Here is a 24,194-nt window from a genome sequence, read left to right as displayed (position 1 = left end):
TTTTTTATTATTTATGAAGTGCAGAAGTGGCCGTGGGGAAAGAGGTTGTTGCTTTCTCTTTTTCTCCTGATTGTGTTGACATGTGTGACCTACAAGCCTCCTGTTCCCTCCTGTTTCTCAGCCTCTAAACTGTCAGTCATTTCTCTTTAAAACGTGAAGAAATGTTCTTCTAAACTTATATTTTCCCATGTTTTCTCTCCCATTAAAAGCTGCTTCGCAAATTCAGATAACTGGGAGAGGATTAAACAGATTTGCAGATCTAATAGAAACATGGAACATCAACGTATCAGACATAGAAACTGAGACATTTTATGATTTCATGGAAACTAAAAGCTTGTTTTGAATCTGAGGACAGGAACACATCTGTAAAAAGTACTAAAAGTTTTACACATTATTGATTTAAATCAGGTGTGTTGGAGCAGGGATACATGGAAAACCTGCTGGGGACCAGATTGTGTACCGCTGCTCTACAATGTTAAAAGTCATCAAAAGATTTAGGAAATTTAGAAGGAATCTCTGTGCGCTGGGAACAAGGCTAAAAGCCAGAACTTGATCTTTTGCCCTAGATGTGACACTATAAAGCACCGGTTCCTACGGAGACTGGGAGTAGCTAATGAAAAAGCTACGAGACCTCAGTGTCAGAAAACAAAGAAGACTTGTGTTTCTACTGGATATTTTGTTTTTTTCAAAATAAAAGTGATATTTCTAAAATTTCGACAAAGTACAGTTGTGATAAGCTGGAGTTTTCATTGAATGGTGTTCATCACATAAACTGTAATTTCCGTAAAATATTACCCTGCAAATAAGATTTTTCTTAAAAAAAAAAAAAAAAAAAAAAAAAAAAAAAAAAGGTCTTACAAAAGAAAGAAGATTTTTCAAAAATAGATGTTTATGCCATGCAGGGTTTTCCACCTTCTACGGAGAATTTATGATGACTTTTCAAAGCTCTTTTCCATCGTTTCTTCCTGATTCCTTGTAAAACTCTTTGTTTGTTGTCTTCTGCTGTCAAGGATGCCGGTTATATATCTCTCCCCTTTTTTGTACAACGATTTCCACAATACGTACATGCAATATTTACTCGTAATAAATTGGTCACATGACCATGCTTCGTCACATCCAGTGGCGTGTAAATGTGAAAAAGTGTTTTCATTGCACTTTTGTACTTTTATATCGACACGTCTGTAAGAAAAAAACTCATGAGCATAAAATCTTTTAGCGATATTTCAGAGATTTTTCGAAAATTTTGTGTTTTCCTAAACAATTTCTGGTTGTGACACTTATGTTTTGTGTAATTCTAGGGTTATGAAAACACAGCTAGTGGTTCATGAGTCAAGAACACGCACAACTTTGTATGCATGTGTGTGTGTGTGTGTGTGTTTTGCATATAAAAGCCACCAGAAACAACAAATGTGTCTAAAAATGGTCTACTTTATTCAGTAAGGTAAATGTTTTTGTAAAACATTCAATAAAAAAACGATGTATAATTTATTGCTCATTGTCATCTTTACGCTAGGACTTCTGATCTGATGCATAATTTTTCCACAGCACTCTCACAAGGATTATGTTGCTAAATATTTAGACAAAGTCTTAATGCAGTCATTATAATAGTTATAACAGACATACGTATCCATGTTCAGATAATATAAAAACAAACCAAAGAAAGTTACAGTAGCTGGACAGAAAACAGACAAGGGACAGGCCGACTCAGGAGTCCTCTCATGTACTGTAGGACTGTCATTACAACCTTTCCTAATGGTAAATGTTTCAATCTGTAAATAAAAAAACGTAGATGAATGCAGACCATAAGTGAGAAAAATTTGCATAAAATACAAAAACTAGTCAGATTTTAAGATCTGTGTTTCCTGGGAACTACTTTAAAAATGTTATACTATTAGCGTAAATAAAAATGAGACAAAATTACTGATAATGGAGCAATAATTTAAGGAATCATGAAACTTATATGATTGGACTTGTTTATTAGCTTTTTATTAATCACCATGTTGCTTTTATGCAAATGTGCCAAAAATGTTTTGTTTACGTCTGTAAAATTTTCAGCTCAAGCAAAGTTTTGTATCTATTTAAGGACAATATAACATTACAGCTGAATTTTAAAAAACAATAAAATCAAATATTAGTTACAAACAAAATCATCTTCAAGACAAATAAAATCTGGGAAATAGTGACAGAGAAATTAATGAGATTTAATACAGTACTGAGACGACGATAAGCTCCGCTGTCCAGAGTCCTTCAGAGAATCCCACGTCCTTGCCAATGTGTGTGTGTTTGTGTGTTTTCTTGATCTCTTCGGCCTCCTGTAGGTGTGTGTGTGTGTGTGTGTGTGAGATGTACATGTCCTTCACAACCAACATAGGCGCCCTTTGTCCATGTTTATTTCTAAAATACGCACAGTAAACACACGATCACAGTCACATGCACACAGACTCGCAGGCTAGCTCTGAGGTCAGTGGTAATGTTCATACCTCATGCCACGTATTTACATTCTCGTTTTAAGGAAACTGTGTACAAGGCAGTAGTAGATGGTGATCTGGCAAGGTGTACTTGTGTTTTTCTGTTTTTAATTTTTCCTTTCAAGTTGAGGTAATGACAAAGAAAGAGTTCCGACAAAGGAAACACAACCTAAGGTGAAGGAAAGCATTAATAAATAAATAAGTTAATAAGTTAAAGGGGTCAGTATGTACATGTGAGGGTGAGGAGATACGATGTGTGTGCACGGAGTTACGTGTTGGTTTGTTGTATGTTTGTGCGAGGTCTTTAGGGGCTGTAGCTTCGGAGGAGAGGGACCAGAAACCTTGAACTCCTCCAGAGACTTTTGAGTTTCATTCTGCTCTGGCAACACAAACTACACTACTCTATGAAGACACTCTATAACGCCACTCACGCAAAACCTCAATCTGCTAATGGTGCTTCACAAACAACTTAAAAAGACGTGGAAAATGTAGGAGTCACCAGATAAATGGTGCTGTGAAAGCTTTTCGGGTCTAGGCATGTTGTGTCAAAGGGTCTGGATATACGAGCTTTTAGCAACGTGTCCGTGTACGTGTCATGGCTGCCTTGTGTTCCCAGTATATGTCCGGCATGCCAGGAATGCAGGCCGCTCACGTTGATGCGAGGTAACATGTTGCATGGGCGAGTTGTAATATTGACTTAAACGCTGTAGGTGCTCATGCAAACAAGAGAACAAACACGACGTCGGAGGTGGAAAGTTCTGAAAAGCACCTGTCAGACCTTGTCCGCGACTACTGACATCTTTTTACAACCTTTTGCACCGTGACAAGCGCTCTTCGTAGATTACAACAGATAATCTGAAAACGCAACGTGAACGCCTTTTCGCTGTTTCATAGTCCAAGAACTGTGTACTGTCCCTAAGTGTGACCTTCGGTATTGAGCGTATTGGCTGCAACATGTTGCTTTCAAGCTGCAATATTATTTACACGGATTGTGCAGAATGTTGATGTGCACGTTTGCGTACACAGAAAGTTTATCCCGATCTTTACAGATTAATCTTTAGGTCAAAAATATAATTATTGTTTAATTTCAGGTTTACGTATGCGACTGGCGTAATTGTTCGCAAACTACTACGCTTGTTACCAGAGGATTCCACTAGGGGGTGCAGTAGAGAACTCAGGCCAGATAGTTTCTGAATTTATAGGAAGTAAATAAGTTTATTAACATGGCAACAGATAAGTTGGTTAATATTTGGTTAATTCCGATAGCTTAGCATAAAAAAATGAAGCAGTGATATATCAGATTGGATACAAGGCCCTTACAGCACGGAGTTTCTTGTCTTCTAAACTTTACATAATTTTATCCTGTGACATTACTTCCAGTCAAATTAGCCTCAATGCTGCCCCTAGAGGTTACTTGCATATTGCACCTTAATAAAAGTAACATAAATTTCCAAGGACTCACACAAACAACGCTTTGAAGAAATGCAAAACACTTAAAAGCAGCCATGAGAATCACGCATACGCATAAATAAAAGCAAGTATACTATCCACGTTGGTGACTGTAAGTAAATTTATAATGATAGCAGCAGTGCAGCATTTCGCGCGTTTACTAAATGTTAAAAAATTATCAAATTGTTTGTTTAGGTAGACTGAAAGCAAGACTTTGAAAGTAAACGGAAAGATATTAGTTGCAAATTAAATTATTCTGAACAGAATTTCTCAAATAGGACTAATGCAACAAAATCGTGTGGTTTGGGAGTCAAGTACTCCTGCATATATGTTTTCTTGGATGCAAACCCAGCTGTGCACTTTATAATTTTTATAGTACCCTTTTATCACCCAGAAGTAAACAGAAAAAGCTAATACTTAAACGAAGAAATCTCGAACAACAGCAAATATCTAGAAGCAACAGTGTGTATCTGTTTTTTAAAAGAAAAAGAGAGAAAAAAGTACAAAAAAATTAAGTTACCCAATTCATCCAATTCGCATAGTAATAATTTGCCTTCAGCTAAGTTTTTTTGTCAAATGTTCTAATGTAGGATGTAAATTAGTCGTTCAAATATTCTTCATATATAATAAGGTCTAAACCATTTTAATGCTTCCTTTGGTCAGTAGCTTGATCCCCTCTTGTGTTCTTACACTGGAACAAGGATGATAGTTCAGTTAAATGGTCTAAATGAGCTTTAACTATATCTTATCTCAATATAAATGTCTGTAAACATACGTGCCCTCCATCATATCTGTTGAACATTAAGCGAGTGTGGCTGATCTGTGACTTTAAAACTTTCAAGATGACCAGTTTGCACGTAAAAATGGCCAGATATGTAGATGTGAGGACAGTTTTGAAGTTCAATTTAGAAGTTCATGTCTTTACATAATGCTTCCCATTGCACTTTAAGTATGTTCAGTCTACCATGAATCATTATTAAAGACATGGTGAACAAAAATTTTGGGCTAACAGACCAGTTTCCCAAGAGGAATGTCAAGACTTCCAATTCGATCTTTATAATTAAAATTTGAGTAAAAACATGATAAAAATATTTAGGCAAATCACATAGAATCACATAGAACTGACTTCAGTCCACCAACAATGTAAAAACTTAATTATTTAGTTGCAGTTTGTACAGATTACGATTTTTATAGTATTTTGATTGGATTGAACAGAGATACGTAATTTGTGAGACATTATTAGCTGATTTACGCTGCTATGCATTTCAATCAGTCACCAAACCTATTGCTAATTACACTGATGCTTCATTTTGCTCTGTTTTAGTTTAATATGCTATTATAATGTGTCAGAGTGACTATTACAGGCCGCAAAATGTCAAGTTTATACTCTCCTCACATTTACTGACGTTAATGCTAGCCGCTATGCTAACATGCAACATGCTATGCTTACGATGTAGACAAGCCCTCAGTCACCGCACACACAGTCGTACTTTATGATCATAACCTTAATGATAACTACTGGATATCAAGAGTTTTCTGAAGATATGCGAGTTGCATTTAAGTATAACTGTTAAACCATCTCCTGTGTGTTAGCTTGAGAGTTTTGGTTAGCTAAAACGCCATAGCTTCTCTGAGTTTTTACATGAATCTTATATGAATTTATTTAAGTACATTTATGTCCATTAAATTATGTAAAGATAGAAGATATCGATACTGTCTATAAATTGGATCAATGAATGGGTTTAAAGTTTTTTCTATTTTAGCCAACCAAGGGATTGTGAAACATTTCAACAACTGCTTTTCAGACTGAATAAAAATATTTATATTTCCTTATGTAGATTCAGGTTTCCACAGGTAGTCTAAATAAAATGCCAGTGAATGTTTTTATGTTGTTAATCACACACTTGTGGAATCAATTAGCTTTAGTTAAAAGTAGCAGAGGATACTTACAGTTTTACAAATATCATCTTAATAGCTCAACACGGCACAACCTTCCTGCAGCACACCCAGTCATCCTGGCAGTGACAATGTGACTCTGTTTTACACCTCAATAAATTAAAACTGAGGGGAAATAAATGTGCAGAGAAAAAACGTGTGACTGGCAGCTGCATAAATAAGTCATCACATATTCATACAAACCCATGTAGCATAACAACTGGATCGTTATTGACATATTATAGTAATGCAGAATTGCCGTGGCACGAATAAAGTTGCAGTGAATGTGAGAAAGTCTCAAGGTTTGGGGTGATCATGTGGGTCAGTCCATGTGTGTTTTCATGCTCCTGTTGCTGTGCGTGTCTGGGAGAGGTTGGGAGTATCATCAGCTGTAGTACATTCATGGTGAAGGGTTAGTAGGCCCTGTCCTGCCAGTGCCCTCACAGGCAGGGTAGGGTCGGCTTCAGGGGACATCTGTAGGGTGTGTTGACGTAGACGGGCTTGTGTGGAGAGATATTTCCTCCTAGAGGATCATGCATTTTCCTTTCTCCACCCATGGGTTGTTCTTCATCAGCTCTGGGTTCAGGAAGGGATCCTCGGGAACACCATCCTCTATCCACTTTACCAAACTTTGTAAAGAGAGACAGAGACATTTTTATCACATTTCATCCACCTTTTGAATACTTTACCTGTGTTTAACCACACTGTTAATGATAAAAGCATCAAGAGGTTGTAATTTATTTATCTATTCAATAAATAGAACAAACAATTTTATAGACTGAATTTTACCTGTGCTGGATTTTATTAACCAGAGACAGACAAAAATGCTAATTTCATCAGGAACCTGTCAGCAGTACATTATTCAATTTTAAACTATTGTTAAGAAATAAGGGATTTTTTAAATATTCCTTCAGGTGTCTTTCTACATTACCAATAAATACAACATTCTGCCACGTGTTGGAACATGGATGTATAGAAAACCTGAAGAACTGCGACCGTCGAGGACAGACTTTAGTCATCTCTGCTTTAAATGTGGGGCTTGAAACCCATCAGAGTTATTATTAATAATCATAAATTTTATTTATTATGTAATGTAATGTAAAGTCTGAGCAAAATTAAAAAATCAATAAATAGAAAAATAAAATAAAATAAAATAAGATAGCAAATAAAAACAGCAACAACATCACCAGCAATAAAAATGAAGAAATTTGCCATAAAGCACTTTAAAAAAAAAAAAAAAAAAAAAAAGTTTTAAAAAAGAAAGAGCAGCTGCTTCAAAGGCCATGTCTCCCATCATTGAATAAAAGTGTTTTTTGGTGGATTATGTTCACAGTTGTGACAAACCCCACACATGTTGAAATACTGCTTTTCTCTCTAAAATAATGGCAAATTTGGGATCTTATTAAAGATAATATTAAACAAGAGAAGCACTCGGAGAGAGCAAACGTCCAACAAGCACAATGTTAAACAGTCCTCTAAAAAATTCCTGGATCCAAACAGTGATACAGATCACCACCAAGAATAAATCAGTTCTTCCTTTTCACATTTCCAACAACTCCTGAAAGGTTGATGGAAATCTGTCCATAACTTTTTTAGTTTTCTTGAACACAAACAAACAAATAAACGCCAGTAAAAACATAATCTCCTTGGCGGAGGTAAAAATTCTAAATGAAAAGCTTCAAAAATATCTGAAATTTCATAAATAAGGAGGATAAAATGCTTTCTGAGTGAGGTTGGTTCACCGCCGTAACAAAGCACCTAAATGCTCAAAATCAGCTTCTCTTGCTGAGATAATCCAAAATTCAGATTTTTAGTATGGCATGGCCTAAATTATGACAGCCTTGATAAAAATAAATCACAAATTTATTTGATAAATATACCTTTTTTTCCACAATGATCAGCAAACTCACTGAAATTATCTTTGGAAAAGCTGCCTTGCATCATTCCTTATCTAAACAGTCACACAGCTAACCAAAGGACAAACTGCTTTAACATTTTAACTACATCTACCTTCACTTTTACATGCAGTTTATTAGGAAAAGTATGCAGTAGTACAGCTGTTGTATAACTACTTACTCTGTGACTGTTTTGGAGGATTTCTCTCGTTTGAAGGCCAGTTGGTATTTGAGGCTCTCCACCTCCTTCTTCATCTGGGGCAGGTCCATCTCATCCATGGCTGCAGCTTGATGTAGGGCTCTTCTACCTGTGCACAGAGGGAGGAGGCTCGAGTTATATTTAGAAACTTCACTGTTAAATAGAAGGCAAACACACTCCATACATCAGCGCCCCGCAGCAAGATCACAACAAATAACATCTGATTAATAACTGCTGCTTAATAATTCCACCTACAGGAGGGAGAAACTACGTTCCTAAATCAATATAGAAAAAAGAAATGCTGCCTAAACTAAACTAAATATGCAACTCCTTTAGCATCCTTTACACAACAACTACAAGGTACATTTGCAGCCAATATAATACAAATTCTGGTTTATACATTGTTTATTGGAAGCTATCACTTCATAGTGAGTGGGTTAGAGGAGGGCTGGTATTTGAGGCCCCTTGAGATTTAAAGGTTTTATTTCATTCCTAAAAAGAAAAAGAACAGCGTGTACATTTCATGTTCTGGAGCAAAATTCTGTCTATAAGATGAATGTTTGGCCCTCCCTCTCACCTTCACATTCCCAGGGCTTCAAGGGCTATCTGAAGCAACAAAGAAAAACACCCTTGATGAAGCAACAAAGAAAAACACCCTTGAGCTAGTTTGGATCATTTCTACATGCATTAGTTTTATATTTCATGCTTTTTCTGACTGGAGTAAGAAGCAGCCTAGCACTGGAATGTACAATGATAAGCTAACCTCAAATTAGCTACTAGCTAGCTAGCTAACGCTTCTGCTTTAACTTTGAACATTTATCTTTTCTGAGTGCAGAATTGTCAGAACTTGAGCTGTTTACTTAAAGTGTAGAATAAGAAGAAGAAAAAATGGATTTTTTTTGGTGAATAGTGAAGTTGAAGTGTGGCAGAGCAGCTGGTGCTGGCAAAACTAGCGGTGCCTCATGGTCGAGAGCTTGACACTCGTGAGTATTATGCAGAGCAGCTGCAATGAAAAGTAATGGACTATGATCATGCACCTGGTAATTTTACCATTTTTTTACCCATAGTTAGCCAAGACGAAGAGCTACACAAAAGGCCTGTTCATGGTTGACGCAAAAGACGGGAGGGAAATTTCTTCTATCTCTCTTTTGAGTCAGTTTTGGAAATAATTTGGTCAGGTTTCAAGGGGCTAAGCTATCCATCACTTGATACAGAAAATGAAAATATACCACCGGAAATCATGTGGGCAGTGTAGAGTCAACACACAGATGTGAACTCTGAACTTAGCACTGCTCACTAGTGAACTATCTGACTTAATAACTAAAGCAACGTAAAAGACCCTTGAAAGTATCAGGACGGCAACGTTAGGAAAGGATGTCCACATTTACATATGCAATTTAGACCTCAGCACTTCAATATTTGCTTCCTTACTGAACCAATATATGCTAACAAAACCCCCTAAAACCGAATGCAAAATGAGAATACAAGTAAAACAACTTAACAAAGTTGGTAATTTAGTCCACAAATACAACCGTGACAGAAATACTTCATATCTGCACAATGCATTTGCAATTTTTACATCTATTAAGTTTGATTCAGTTACAATAAGCTGTTAAAGGCTTATTTATGTTCCCTTTATAGGCGTAAATCAGTACATTCATTTCAAATATCACAAGGACAAGGTAACTACTGATAAATGAAGATATTTTTTTTTTCAGAAAAAGTAGTGCTCAACTGAGGCTTCCATCAAACACGGAGGCGTTGTGGAAGCGGTGCGGAGCAGGTGCGCAGGGTTTTTTCCTTTCCCTGTAATTCTGTCAAATAAGAAGTTTTTATCCTTCTTTAAAATTTACAGGATTATTATCTTTGCCAAGTAAAAGTATGATGGATGAGATCATCAATGTACCCTTCCAAAGCCCCTCGACCTTGTATAGAAGGGAACAGACAGGTCAAACTCTTCACAGGAAGTATTAAGCCACTGTGGTAAAAGGAGATAATTATTTATGTTGTCATTATTTCTTCACTTCTACTGTAAAAAAAAAAAATGCAGTTGTTCCATTTAAGGCTGGATGATTGGATGAATCCACTGAGGCAAACAAGGACAGAGTAAAGATATTCAGGGCATGGCCGTGTTTGTTCTTGTATCACACCTGTTGGGATAATAAAAGACTTCATGGTTGTAAATAAATATTATTGCAAATCAGACTTGAGAGCCAACATGCCAGCATTGAACTCTCCACAGAAATGTGATCTTCTGGAGTGTTATTTTCTTTCAACTTTCTGTTCTTTCCTCCTGCTGTCTCTCACTCCCAACCCACATTTTCTGTGTCCACGATACTCTCTCAGTAACAACGTGCCCCTCTTGTGTGTTTGTGTGTGTGTGTGTGCGCGATGCGTGCCCGAGTGAGTCATTCGACGATTCGGATGAAGCAAATGCTGGTCTCGTCTGCACTCAGAATTGATCTTGTTGAGGTGCTTCTGCATGGAAACAACGATGGTTAATCTTAGAGGAACACAGAAAACTGCTTGATATTACGCAACTGCCCTTTATGATGATTTATTGAGTGAGGGGGTTGTTGAAAGCAGGAAATAGCAGCTCTAAATTCAGCTACTACTTCACTGCATGGTGTGGATGCTAACAAATTACATAATGCAATGGGGTTTATTATAATAAAGCAGTAAATTCCTCATGAAAACACAACTTCAAGTGCATGCTCTACAGGTCCGAAGTCAGAGCCTGTCATGATGTGAGAAGAAAAAGACTGATGAAGACATAATTGATGGTAAAATGTTTGCCCCGGGTTCTGTTAATGTTGTGGTAGAAATCAAGTAGGAAAAAAAGCAGCAGACTTAAAAATAAATCCTTCATCCTGCTGCTCACCCTCCCTCTCTATGAGCTCCTCCCACAGACAACCTGGGGCATATGCACACACTAAAAATAGCATGTAACCAGTGGGACTCAAACCCCATCCTCTCAGTGGAGTTAAACGCTCAGCTCATTCAGCAACCACATCCTTCCTAATGCTACTTGTTGCTCCTTGAACTTGGACTGAGAAGAGCTGCAAAGAAACATAAATTCACCAAGAACGCCTTGCTGTTAATCTGAACCAGAAGATTTTCATTGTTTTAAAAAAGATTCGCGTTTAAAAAGAAAAATAAAAGTTGAACATCTGTCCACAGGTGAAGTTGCAGGTGCAGATCTTTTTGCCCCGTCTTTACATTTGTATCTGATTGGATGATGAAAAATCAAACTGTCCAATCAGAGAGCAGACAGCTTCCTGTCCTTCTGCACCGCTGTACGCTCTTAAAGGGAAGTACCTTACTTTATGGGCCACAAGGCGCACTACATTATAAGGCACAGTCTCGAATACGGAGACTATTTCTGTGCTTCAGCCACAGATAAGGCTCACCGCGTTATTGGGCGAAAAAAAAAGAAAAACAAAGTAACAAAAGCCAAACAGTGAGCCTAATTGAACTTCATTCAACTATGGTACGTATTTAAAAATACACACATTTTTTTTTTTTATCAGTCTGTTGTCACCATTCCATCAAAGTCCTTATCTTCATTTATTCATTCATTATCCTAACTTCTTAATCCAATGAAGGGTCGCGGGGAAGCTGGAGCCTATCCCAGCAGTCTTTAGGCAAAAGGCAGGGTACACTCTGGACAGCTCGCCAGTCCATCGCAGGGCCCAAAGTCCTTATCTTCTGTATCTGAATTGAATAGCTGGACAATTTTGCCATCAGGCATACTTGGTTCTCTCTCATCATTGCTGGGTGGATGTTCAGCAATGATACCGGCTTTTGCGATGGCTCGGAAAACAGTCAAAGGAGATACGTTAGCCCAGGCATCCACAATCCATTCACATATGGTGGCGTAACTTCACTTTAAACGCCCTGTTTACACCACTGTCCAGTGGTTCTTTTGGTAATACTGCTGGAATGATGGCAAGCTCCGAATTCATTTGCTTCAATTGATTTTGGAACTCAGTGCACACAAAAGGTGCACTGGGTTTAAAGGCGCACCATCAACTTTTGAGAAAATGAAAGGCTTTTAGGTGCGCCGTATGGTGAGGAAAATACGATAAATTTTTAAAGAGTAGAGATGCAGGTGCTGCGGACTCTCTCTGCAAACCGTCTCCACCCGGCTGTTATTATTGGTCGCTCACCTACAGTACCTCTCCTCCCATTAGCCTTAATGCACCGCATCGATTCCAAGGTAGCTACTGCTGCTTTCGTCAGTCTCCTGAGTCAATTACGCAACTAATTTGTGCCGTTTTCAATGCGCTTAGTTATCCGTCACTTGACGCAGAAAACAGAGCGATACCACAGGAAGTCGTCGGGGCAGTGTTGAGTTGTATAGCTGGGGGTGTGATAGCTGCTACGGGCCTCAACACATAGAGTTATGTAACACCTAACCCCTACATGGGCCTTAACATGTAGAATAAAGGTCTATTTAAGCCTTGACACAAAAAAAGGGAGTAATACCACCTTGTGCAGAGGAAGAAGTTGACAAGAACAGCAATTGTAGACATGGCAGGAGTGTTTGTAGAGAGGCTATGAGAGTGTGTCAACAACTACAACCACTGACCGTTGTCAAAACATGGAAGTGAACTCTCAACTCAGCACTATCAACTAATAGAATAATAATAGAACATAATTAAAAATCATGGCAATGTATAAGATGGATAAAAGTATGAGGGCAGTGACATATGACAAGGTTGGAAATGGACATCTCTGGATGGAGGCTCACTATGGTTTAATGAAAATATAAAGATCTCTTGCCTTTGGTTTTGTCGCTCTTGCAGAGCCATACCTGCATTAGTGTTAAGCTGAGGCATCCATTCAGCCTTAATAATAGAGACTCATTTGCAGTGTAAATAAGATGTCTAGCAGTAATGACCTCACCCTCTCAAAGAGATATTTGGGACACTGAAATAATAAAATCATTTGGCAAAGTCTGATGTACATGAAAACCTCTTGCCAGTTTCAGTGAAATAATTGCTTTTTATATAAACACTCCCATGTTGCTACTTTTGCCATGTATAAAACTTGATTAAAGAGGGGGGACAAATGAAAGTTGTGGTTGGACTCAGATTGATTTGTGCATGAAACAGAGACATTTATAATTAATGATCCGGTTGTGTGCATCCTTTTGTGAGAACGATGAAAACACCAGGTGCAATATGTGAGTGTGTCTCACCAATAATAGGCAGACACAACGGTAGAGTGATGGCCACTTCCTGCTTAAGATCAGGTTTCAGCAGCATCCTCCGGAGACGACAGTGAGATTGGATGCTTTTCCTCCATCTAAATCCATCAGTCACTGTTTCTTTCACCCCTATTTTCTGTCTACCTCTCTTCCCTTCTTTCACATCAACTTGTCTGCAGTATCCATCTGTTTCTAAGCTCCTTCTCCCATTTTCTGTCTCTTTTTTTTAACTCCTTTGAAAGGTAAATGAGGTGAGTCATGGGATACTGTATACAACCAAAAGTCACCATGTACAAGCCAGAATATTGGACTATTTTGACAGAAATGTATGTATATAAGTTGAAAATCTGACATTTTAGTTGGTGTTTTAGCAAAGCATTGCAGAAATATCCAAGTATTTATTTAAGAACCTTTACCAAAGTCTTCATTTTAAAATAAATAAGCTTAAAAGGGTATCTTTAAGCCCTGATGAGACATTAGATTTGGCTGTTGCCAGTGGTTATCAGTGTCAGTCTGCAAAAACTGACAGCGGTTAATGACCAGGCACAAGAGGCCTCCATTAGTCTATTCCTGTCTGAAATCATGACAAATGCTTATGGGGCAACACTAGTCCTTTTGGAGTGCTGTGTTTGGCTGCCTGATTGATGCAGAACTTGAAGGAAAACGTGTCTCAGAGATTAAAAATTCTCTCCCAGACCTTTGCAGGAACTCAGCATTGTTCTACCGCAGGTCTATAAAAAGAAAATGATAAAAGATTATAAAGATAAGCGTAGTCTATAGAAAGAAAATGTATGAAAAAGGGTTAGGGTATCGATCTGAAGAGTATCTTTCTGTACTTTTTGGCCCTGTAGGAAATCCACAGTCCGCTTTATGAGCATAGCTATAAACATGCAACAAAACTGAGGCACAACAAAGTGAACTCTGGTCTGCCTAAAAACAGGAAGTGGATCCTTCAGTTGTTCTTGATGCAGCGCTGCCTCAGGCGAGGAGGGAATGGATTGTTCAAAACCTTCAGCTTGTTTGTTTAATTGCAGTTTGAACGTAAACACGGACTGGCTGAATGTTGCAACTCTCAGATAAACCAAGTCTCCAATCAAACATCTATCTATCTATCTATCTATACACCCATCCATCCATCCATCAATCCATCCATCCCCATTCATTCATCTATCCATCCATCCATCCATCAATCCATCCATCATCCATCCATATTCATTCATCCATTCATCCATCCATCAATCTATTGATCCATCCATCCATCCCCATTCATTCATCCATCCAGCTACCCATCCATTCATCCATCCATCCATCAATCATCCATCCATCCATCGATCCATCAATCCAGCTACCCATCCATCCACCCATCCCCATTCATTCATCCATCCACCCACCCCCATTCATCCATCCATCCATTGTCCATTAATCCATCCATCATCCGTTCAGTTATCCATCCAGCTACCCATCCATTCACCCATCCATCCATCCATCCCCATTCATCATCCATCCAGCTACCCATCCACTCATCCATCCATCCATCCATCCATCCAGCTACCCATCCATCTATCCATCCATCCATCCATCCATCCATCCATCATCCATCAATCCATCCATCCTCATTCATTCATCCATCCAGCTGTCCATCATCCATCAATCCATCCATCCATCCTCATTCATTCATCCATCCAGCTGTCCATCATCCATCAATCCATCCATCCATCCATCATTCATCCATCCATCCACCCATCCCCATTCATTCATCCATCCATCCATCCATCCCCATTCATTCATCCATCCAGCTATCCATCCATCCATCCATCCAACCATTCATCCCATCCATCCATCTATCCATCTCATCAATCCATCCTCATCCATCTTCCATCCGCTAATGCTTACCCATGACCTAAGTAGGGAGGTCCAGACTTCCCTCTGCCAGGCACTTCTTCAAGCTTCCCTTGGGGAAAACCAGACATTTCCAAGCCAGCCAAGAGACATAGTCCCTCTGCCATGTCCTGGGTTGTCCCAGTGGGATATACAAAGAAAACCTCTCCAGGAAGGCTGAGCCCCTCCCAGATTAACTGATTTTAGCCATTTGTATCAGCGATTTCCTTCTTTCAGTCACTACCCACAGCTGCTGACCATAGCAAAGAGTATGTTTCCACTTTTTCAATTATGTGTTACACAACTTTGTCAGATGGCAAACAGCCAACATCACATTTCTGTCAACTTCCAGCTGCTATTACAAACTGCAGGATATCTCCACCATTTTTCTCATTTTGATGTGCATGATATTGTTAGATTTCTGGTAGTTTAGATTTACATTTTGTTTATTAATTGATGTTATTTGCATGTGATTCAGAAAAGGCATAAAATCTATAATGTTTTCTAATCATTATGCAAAGGTGTCAGCGATGCAGTAATTATGGAAATATCAGCAGATCTGTTCATGTCTGAATTGCAGTTGCATGTCATTGCTATATTTAGCATAATCATTTTTGGCTGAAACACACAAGAGGGCTCAACTGGATGAGGATCAGGTCTGTGGGAGTGGGTGGTAACCATCATAAATCCAGTGGGACTTTACAAACTGTCCCAGACTTTAGTTCACTGCAAAATGAACAAGAACGGACAATAACAACTCCCCTTAAAGTGAATCCAAGTTGTTTTTTTCTGTTCTTCATCTCTTTCATCTGTCTTTCTGAAATGGAGATTGATCCACGCTCATGCGTAGTCGCTGCAGGTTGACAAATATTTGGGCAGCACACAGTTGGCTTCAGAGGGACTAACCGTGCATTTGCAGATTGTTGCAGGTACACAACATTTTTCATAAAAACAAGCCTCCTTTTGGCCACTACAAGTGCTGAAAAATATCAAAGCTTATCCCTGGATTTACATTTTGGATTAATAGATGAGAATATACATTCACAAAGAGGAATTAATTATGCTAAAATCTAGAAATGTGAATTCATCAAATCCTTTCTTGTGTTATTGCTGCATCTGCTTGTGTTCATCATGTTCTTCTATTTGTTTACCTTTGTCATTTTCCCTCTCAAGTTACCTGCTAGATGCACATTCATGTAAATACGACTATATTTATCTTTGACCCTGCCTTCTGCACAATGCAATGTAAATAATGGAAAAACCACTGTGCTGCCACGGGCCTTGCTGTCATGCAGAACTGCAAGGTTTGAAGCAAAAAGATTAGTTGAGGCAGCTTTCCCCTCTGCTGCATTCTCACTTTCTTCCTTTCACTGCTCTCTGATATCCGTTTTCCGTCTCCTGCTGTCTTCCACAGATGCCTCCTCACTAAGTGCTCCCCGTCCATTTGCACACATTTGAAACAGTTCATCCATTACTCTGCACGTTGGAAGTCTGCCTCGCTCTCTCTCTATTGCCCAGCCAGCAGCCGGTCATAATAGTAGTAGATGATAAAACTCATTCACATTCAATCTAAAACATAAGTCGTGTAAAGACTTGCTTGTGAAATGTATTAAACTTATCTCATTTCATTTGGTCTTTCTCTCAAGGAATTTGGCTTCTTTGGAGGTTTTCCCACTGTACTAAAGAAGACAAATGTGTCGGAAGTCTTATTCATTCATTCATCAAACCTGCCTGTCATTGAGAGACAGCCTAAAGGCTTGGCTTCTTGTTCACACAGGATCCAGGAAGGATGTTTTGCTTGTTTAGCATTCCATCCTAACCGGAAGAATTTACTGAGATGCAGAAGAAATACAAATTTTAAAAAAAAAGAATAACTTTATTTTCACCATGTGGGGCAACAATATGCATCAAATACAAGCCAGTTCCGACAAATTTCTATCCTCAGCCTGGACGAAACCTGTACTTACATCAATCGTGGATTAGTTTATCAAACATTGTAGCATATATGTGACCATTGTGCAACTTAAAGCAACTTGGATACCAGCCAGGGGTAAAGCTGAAGGACGAGTTTACTGGAAGGACGTCCCTTTGTAAGCCATCACAAAGTACACACAGATAAGTGGTCAGAACGAGATGGGCGCGTGGAGGATAAGGTCTTTATATATTAAACAGCAGATGCTAAGAGCATCACTTACACATTTCTCTTACTGATAATCAGATCAGGAAAGTATGGCTTGGCTGATGATTGTTGATGGATTAAAAGCAAATGGGCACCAACATAGTAAAGCTCTAATACCATCTGTGTGAGTAAAAAGCACTAAAAATGTAGGGAGGAACAAAATTTGTTGTCATCTTAAGTGTCTTTCCAAGTAATCTTTGTTTGTAAATTAGAGAAAATGTGTTGTATGAAGTACTTTAGGTATTCACAGTCTTACCTGAAGTAGGCATAAGTTAGAGTAATCTCAGTTTGGAGTCTAAAGCTTACCTGATGGACTTGCTAAGGCTAAATGCTAAAAGCTAACATTTAGAAGAGGGGCACCAGAAAAGGGATTTTTGTTTTTTCAAACAACTCAAAACTAAAATTATTCACAGTGGTTGACATTTGCACCACATCAGACAGTCCTTTACACATTCTCAACTGGAGAATGTCCGGTTACAACATAGTCCACAGTCTGTGTAGCTTTCTTTAGCCAAGCTTTAGCAAGCTAGCCTTTCAGGGAACCAAACTGAGAGTCCTCTAAAAGTTCCATACAGTGGGTAAAATATTGAGTACTTGTAAGTACCTCTCAAAACACCACTTTAAAATTAATTCATGCTAAATAAGAAATCTATTTGAGCTGTAATTACATGGTACAACTTTTGAGGCTACATGCTAATATCTTGGTCACAGTGACGATACCATTGATGTTTAGCTAGAATGACTTACATGGTTTAACTAATTTCATGGCCATCATTGCAACGAGTCTTCAAAAATCAAAGGTAAACATGAGGGTGATGTTACAGTAATGGTACAGTCATTTCCAACTAGAGCTGAAACTATCGAGTACTTTTGGAATCGGGTACTCTGTCAATTATTTTCATGTGTAATCGAGTACTCTAACGATTATATTTTTTATTATGATTTGTTAAACAAATGCTAGAAACTCAGCCAAAGTAAATATGTGAAGCTGTTGCATGTGTTATTACTACATAATTCATGAGGAAAATGTGTTTTAATATGTGATACTTTGGTACAACCAACGTGGTTGTGCATGTGCTCAATGTGTGGGAAAAAAATTCTCAACAGATCGCGAATTTCTGCCTTTTAAAAGATTTAAAGAAGAATTCATGTAGAAAGAAGGACTGACTTGTAAACATGTCCAAAGTATCTAAGAACTAGTCTCTGTCTTGGTGGACGACACGCCTGTTAAAAGTGTGTCTGTTTAATACGGAATAAAAGTTTGCTGCAGGATCTGAGGCTACGCAGTGCAGTGGTCTGAGAATGCCGCGATGATGCATGAATTAAAATATGTCACCACGTGACATTAATTAAATGGAGCCTCAAGGCAAATAATTTGCCTTGCCTCGATCAATTTTTGTACTCAGGTTACTCGAGTACAAAATAATCGTTGCAGCCCTATTTCCAACTTTAAAAACTCTATTTCGACTTGTGATAAAAGTACATTGGCGTTCTTTATGTACAGTACTGATACCATCACTGACCTTCATTTACCTGAAGCTGAGAAACTGCACTTTAAAACCTTTATCAAGCCCATAGCATTATACTACCACAATGTTTTGCTTTACAGCTCCATGTCACATGTTAGCAACTGAATATCAACATAGTGACTGCTCTGGATGAGCACAATGGCTAATTTACAAAACAAATATATTATTTAATTTAAAAAAAAAAATGCAAGAGAACATTATCAGGGAAAGTCATAAAAAGAAAGAGGAAAAGTAAGATAAAACCATAGTTGACTTAGGGCTGACTTTTATTGGCTGGAGAGCAGTCAGAGAAGAGACAGAATGCAAAATAGATGATGAATTAATTGTCATTAGGGGCAACTAAGTGGGAAAATCTGTAACAAAACTCTAAAAGGTTTTTTCTCCGGGTACAATAACTGATTCTCTGTTGGTATAAATATAGCACCAACACCGTGCGATGAGTATGTGTTCATCTGGACTGCTGAATCACTTCCTGCTCTACAATAGCAGCCTTTGAAGCAGTAATATAAATTTTATCAAGACTAGATTACTAAATTTAGTCTGAAATAATTACAAAAAATAAATGTTCGTTTAAAGTTTAGAGTAACCATGCAGTATAGTCCTTTTTTTATCAAGGTGTGGCCACGCTATTATGGAGCTTTAAGTCTAATCAGGGACAATGTAACATTAATAGAGGTAATATTTATATTATTATAGAAGATCAAGAACAAGTTATATAGAGAGATGATTTTTTTTTCTGAGACAAACTTCTATTCAGGCTACTTCTTCATTTGTTTGGCTTATTTTACACTGATAACCTCTGGATTTCTTTCTTCTTCTTTTTCTTTTTATACGGCTCCGCTTCATTACATTGTGCATTAATATATGCTTCTCTTTAGTCCTCCATTTTTTCCCCTAAAAAATAAAGACATGTTTGGCGAGTGTCAGCATGGGGTAAGTGGGGTGGTTGTTTTAGGGGAGGGTATGTAGGTCATTTAGTGATTTGGGTCACAAGCATCCAGAGATTAACCTTTACCCCCCTCCTCCTCTGCCATCTTTCCACCCTCACTTATACCATAAGCGTGCACGTAAGTGCTAGCATTTGCGCGTGTGTGAAGTACACTCGTGGGAGGTGAGCTGCCACTGAGATTTAAGATGTTGAATGTCTGCTTCTTGATTTCTGTTGATGTCAAATCAGAAAACCGAAAGTGAAAGGAACAAAAAGAAAAGCGATAAGTCAGCGTGAGTGAGGGAGGGGAGGACAAAAGCAAGAATATTCTGCAAAGAAGGATAAATAATAGGCAGAGAGACGGATGATTGGAAGCAGAGTGAGCGACTCTTCTTGCCTCTATAGCTACTGCATTGTAAATAGAGGCTAAAAATAGAAAGGAACAAGCAGAGCTCCTCTGACCGGCGGAGAGTGGAGACTAAGAAAGAAAAGCACGGCTCCTCTTCATTAAACTGACAAAGAGATGATGCCGAGGACTAAAAGTGCCAGAGGCAGACAGATGATGTTTGAACTTTAACAGCAAGCTGATCTTTTCAGCACTTTGTGGAGCTCTGAATGTCTGGAAACAGGCCAACTGATACCACACCAGCGCGGGTCTGCCTGTACAGGGACATATCCAATCAATGGGCTTTAGATCAATATGGATCTGGACTAGATGGAATTAATGTTTCTGTGTATATGGGAATCTGTGAAGAGGAAACTATGAGCTGAGAAAGGGGTCGTAGAGCCACACATGCCACCCCGTCCTCAACCTGGCTTGTTAGAAAGTCAGTCAAATGAGTAAAACTACTAAATATACCAAGACAACATAAAGAGCTAAAAGTTGATAAAATACAATAAGAGAAACAACAACCGTGACAAGACAAAGAACTGGCCTACACTCCCTCTCACTGCTGAAACAGAGAGGCAAAACTACTACTATGAAATACAAAAAAAATGTTTTGGGATGTTTGTAACCATAAAAGCATCACGGGGGCTTTATAAGTGGGTATAGTCAACGCAAACTGAAAAATAAAGGGGTATACTCCGTATACCTGCGTGTACCCTGGACAACACCACTGCTTCCATGCATCACGTTGCCATGGTTGTTAAGTCAGTTCATCCACTAGTGGGCAGTGCTGAGTTAGGAGTTAAATTCCACATTTTGACAAAGCAACAACCTCCGGTGGTTAAAAGTGAAGCCTATGCAGAAGTGCCAAAAACTGCAGTTCCCCCTTCATCCACTAGGGGCTTCGAAACAGAGTGAATCTCCATAGACTCCCATGTTAAAAAGACCAACTTCACAGCAGGAATAAACATGTTTCCAGCCTGGTTCCAAAATCCATTTTAGGTTTAATAGGTCAGGTTTACCTTCATGACAACTGTGGGGGGAGTGAACTTTTTTCTAACTCGCCCGTTTAAAAGTAATTTCATCTCAAAATTCTGCATATTTAGGGGCGTGTCCTTTTGATTGACAGGTTCCCAATCTCCCGCTTCAAGAAGGAAGAATACAGAATGACCGCGGTTTTTAGCTGGTTAACAGCGTGATTTACCTTTAGTCAAAAAGAACAGGAACTAACCATTAGCTGGTTAATTACTGTTATACATATACATTAGCTCAGTTAGCTCTTAACTAAAGGCAACCTGGAGTTTGCTCAGTGTCAATCATCTACCCCCATCCTCACAGCCCTCCTCTCAGCTCTACCTCTTCGCTCATTTTTGTATTTTCCAGGAGAGACATCACGCACGACCCTGCAAAGTTGGCGAGTGGGAACCAACCAGCTCTTCAGAAACTTATGGGCGACGTCACAGAGGCTCCATCCATTTTTTTATATACAGTCTATGATTTTGACATGTTGGTAGCAGTAATACATCACCAGCCATCCAAAAACACCAAAAGTACAAGAATAAAACCAAGTTCCTCGCTGTTCTCAACTTCTGTGTCTTCTTCGGGTGCTTTGATGGTTTCTGAATCATATTTCTTGTTCCAGCTCTTCTTCTCTGGTTTGCTACCTTAGCTGGTTGCATGTCAACAGATGTTTTCTGCATCAAATGATGGACATCTAAGCCCCTTGATAATTGATTAAATTACGTTCACAACTGTCGGAGGAGACGGACGAAATTATCCGTCCTTTTGCCTATCCATCCTTCTGCGTCAAAAATTATTGCTCCTCAACATGTACAGTAAAATTCTGTTTATGCTTGACGCAGAAAAGGAAGTTATACTATTGAACACAGCTGACAAGAACAACTGTAGACATGGCGGAAGTGTTTGTAGAAAGGCTGTGTGGGTGTGTCCACAACCACAGCCACTGACCGGTGTCAACATGTGGACGTGAACTCAGCACTGCCCACTAGTGGATAAACGGAGTTAACAACCATAAAAGATGCATGGAGATATGAGGACGACAACATATGACAATGTTTGAAACGGATGTACCTATTAACACGAGACATGAAACATTCTTAAATGGACCTTGAAAACTCACAAAACAGATGTAAAACTATCTATCTCACAATGTTAAAGAATCCTTTAAAATGTTCCTGGATCCAAACAGTGATCTGGATTCCCATCAAAATTACATCAGTTCTTCCTTTTTACATTTCCCACAACTCCTGAAAATTTAACATGAAATCCATCCATAACTTTTTGAGTTATCTTGAACACAAACAAACAAACAGATAAACGCAGGTAAAAACATAACCTCTTCAGCAGGGGTTATAAAATGCATGAATATGAAGGAGAAACCACAAAAAAACAACAAGAGGGACGATGAAGGGTCACAAAATAACCATGAAAAAATGCTAGACATTTACATTACAGTCTCAAAGATAAAAGACACAAAAAATTCTAGTAAAACTCTGAAAATCCGCACAAAACAATTCACCATAAAAATGGACAAATGAAAAGTCTACAGCGATAAAAACAAAAGCGGAAGGCCACAAAAAAACTACGAAAAAGATACTTGAGACATACTGCGGTGCAAAATGAAAAGATGTGCAAAACAGCCACAAAAAGAAACAAAAATGCCTCAAATGTGCATAAAAACTAGGGCTGTGATGATATGCTTTCATCCCGATTCAATTCGATTCCGATTTCAATTTTTTTGGGGTTGCGATTCGAATTAAATTGCGATTCTCACGATTCCTTGATATTGCTGATTTTTGTAGACTAAAGACTTTTGCTCGTCAGTAACCAGACCATCATTCTGCTGCTATGATGCCCAAGAAGACAATAAAAATATTAATAATAACAATAAAACTGATTTTTTTTAAAATAATGGATCATTTTTATTTATTTGAAAAAAGTCAAATTTAACCAAAAAAAAAAATCAAGTTTTAAATTGTGAAGCAAAAAATTCAGATATTCTCTTTTTCGATTCGATGGTCCCACCTGAATAAAAACCCACAAACAGGTGCAAAAACACAGAAACAGAAACTAAGCAACAATAGAAAACATGAGAAATGCAAAACAGCCACGAGGGAGGAAACCATCTCAGATGGCAAGGTGGCCAGGTGGATGCAAGCCAAGACCATAAATAAAATAAACATTAAAAACTACCACAAAAACCATCTTTGCTTCTTTCTGTCTCCTTATTTGCTGGATGGATCGATTTAGATCCTAATTAATTGGAAATACCAGCTACTTCTCAGCACAAATGACATGAGAAGTGATATTTCCGTTTTACAGTGAACCAGAAACGCTGCTTTAATCAGGAAACTTTTATTCACTCCACGCACAAGATAAGTCCTTTCCTTCAACTTTTTCTCAACTCTTCAAGCATCTTTCCTTCCTTACAGCAAACTCGACTGAGAGCAGAGAAAAGGAGTGATAGAGGATGAGGAAGAAGAGGAGGATAAAGGTAAGTTTTATGTAAGAATCGTGAGCTCTGTGGTCTAAGATGTCTGTGTGAAGAGGGGCTGGAGGCGGACAGCACCGAGCATCCTTCATAGAAGTGAAGTAACCTCAGAATTAGCGGACAAACATTTAGGAAAAACCTCATTTTAGCTTGTAATAAAATCTATATTGGACTTAATGGAGAATCTACTGAATGTCGGTGTATAAGTCGCGGAATGAAAGCGGACACGCGTGAAATGAAATGTTGTGTAATGTAGCAGAGGCAGCTCTTACCTCACTGATGTGCCGGTGGAGGCTGTTGCTCTTCCCGAGTCTTTAAGGTGCAGAAAAGCCCGCTGGTCTGCCTGCTTCCACAAGCAGACAAATGGGAGTTTTTATCTGCGCGAGGCGGAGCGCGCGCTCCGTGTCCGCTGAGTGGGGAAAGATGAAGGATGGAAAAAAAAAATCCGCAGTATCCGGAGAGACGAGCAGTCTGAGGCTGTCTGCTGGTCCGTGTTTCCTGCCTTCCTCCTGGAGCTGAGTGGGAACCAGGCGGGGACGAACTAGTTAAAGAAGTAGTGCCGTGCGCGCGCGTGCGGGCGCGCTCTGCTGTGCACTCCGCGCTCCTTGGCTGGGATCGATCCC

The 24,194-nt window shown here is 38.8% G+C and overlaps 1 protein-coding gene across 1 annotated transcript; it reads right to left on the bottom strand.

Moving 5' to 3' along the window:
* Positions 1-6,297: 6,297 nt before the first annotated feature.
* On the bottom strand, positions 6,298-23,945 carry gng13b (guanine nucleotide binding protein (G protein), gamma 13b). The gene is made up of 3 exons (XM_079253383.1): positions 23,844-23,945; positions 7,929-8,055; positions 6,298-6,481 (listed from the first exon to the last, which is right to left on the bottom strand). The coding sequence occupies exons 2-3, from the start codon at positions 8,024-8,026 to the stop codon at positions 6,376-6,378; spliced, it is 204 nt and encodes a 67-aa protein (XP_079109509.1). The 5' UTR covers positions 8,027-8,055; positions 23,844-23,945; the 3' UTR covers positions 6,298-6,375.
* Positions 23,946-24,194: the final 249 nt, after the last annotated feature.

Source organism: Telmatherina bonti, assembly GCF_933228915.1.
Source record: "Telmatherina bonti genome assembly, chromosome: 14".
Taxonomy (NCBI): Eukaryota; Metazoa; Chordata; class Actinopteri; order Atheriniformes; family Telmatherinidae; genus Telmatherina; species Telmatherina bonti.
The sequence above is the reverse complement of the archived record's forward strand: the minus strand, read 5'-3'. Positions and strand labels throughout refer to the sequence as shown.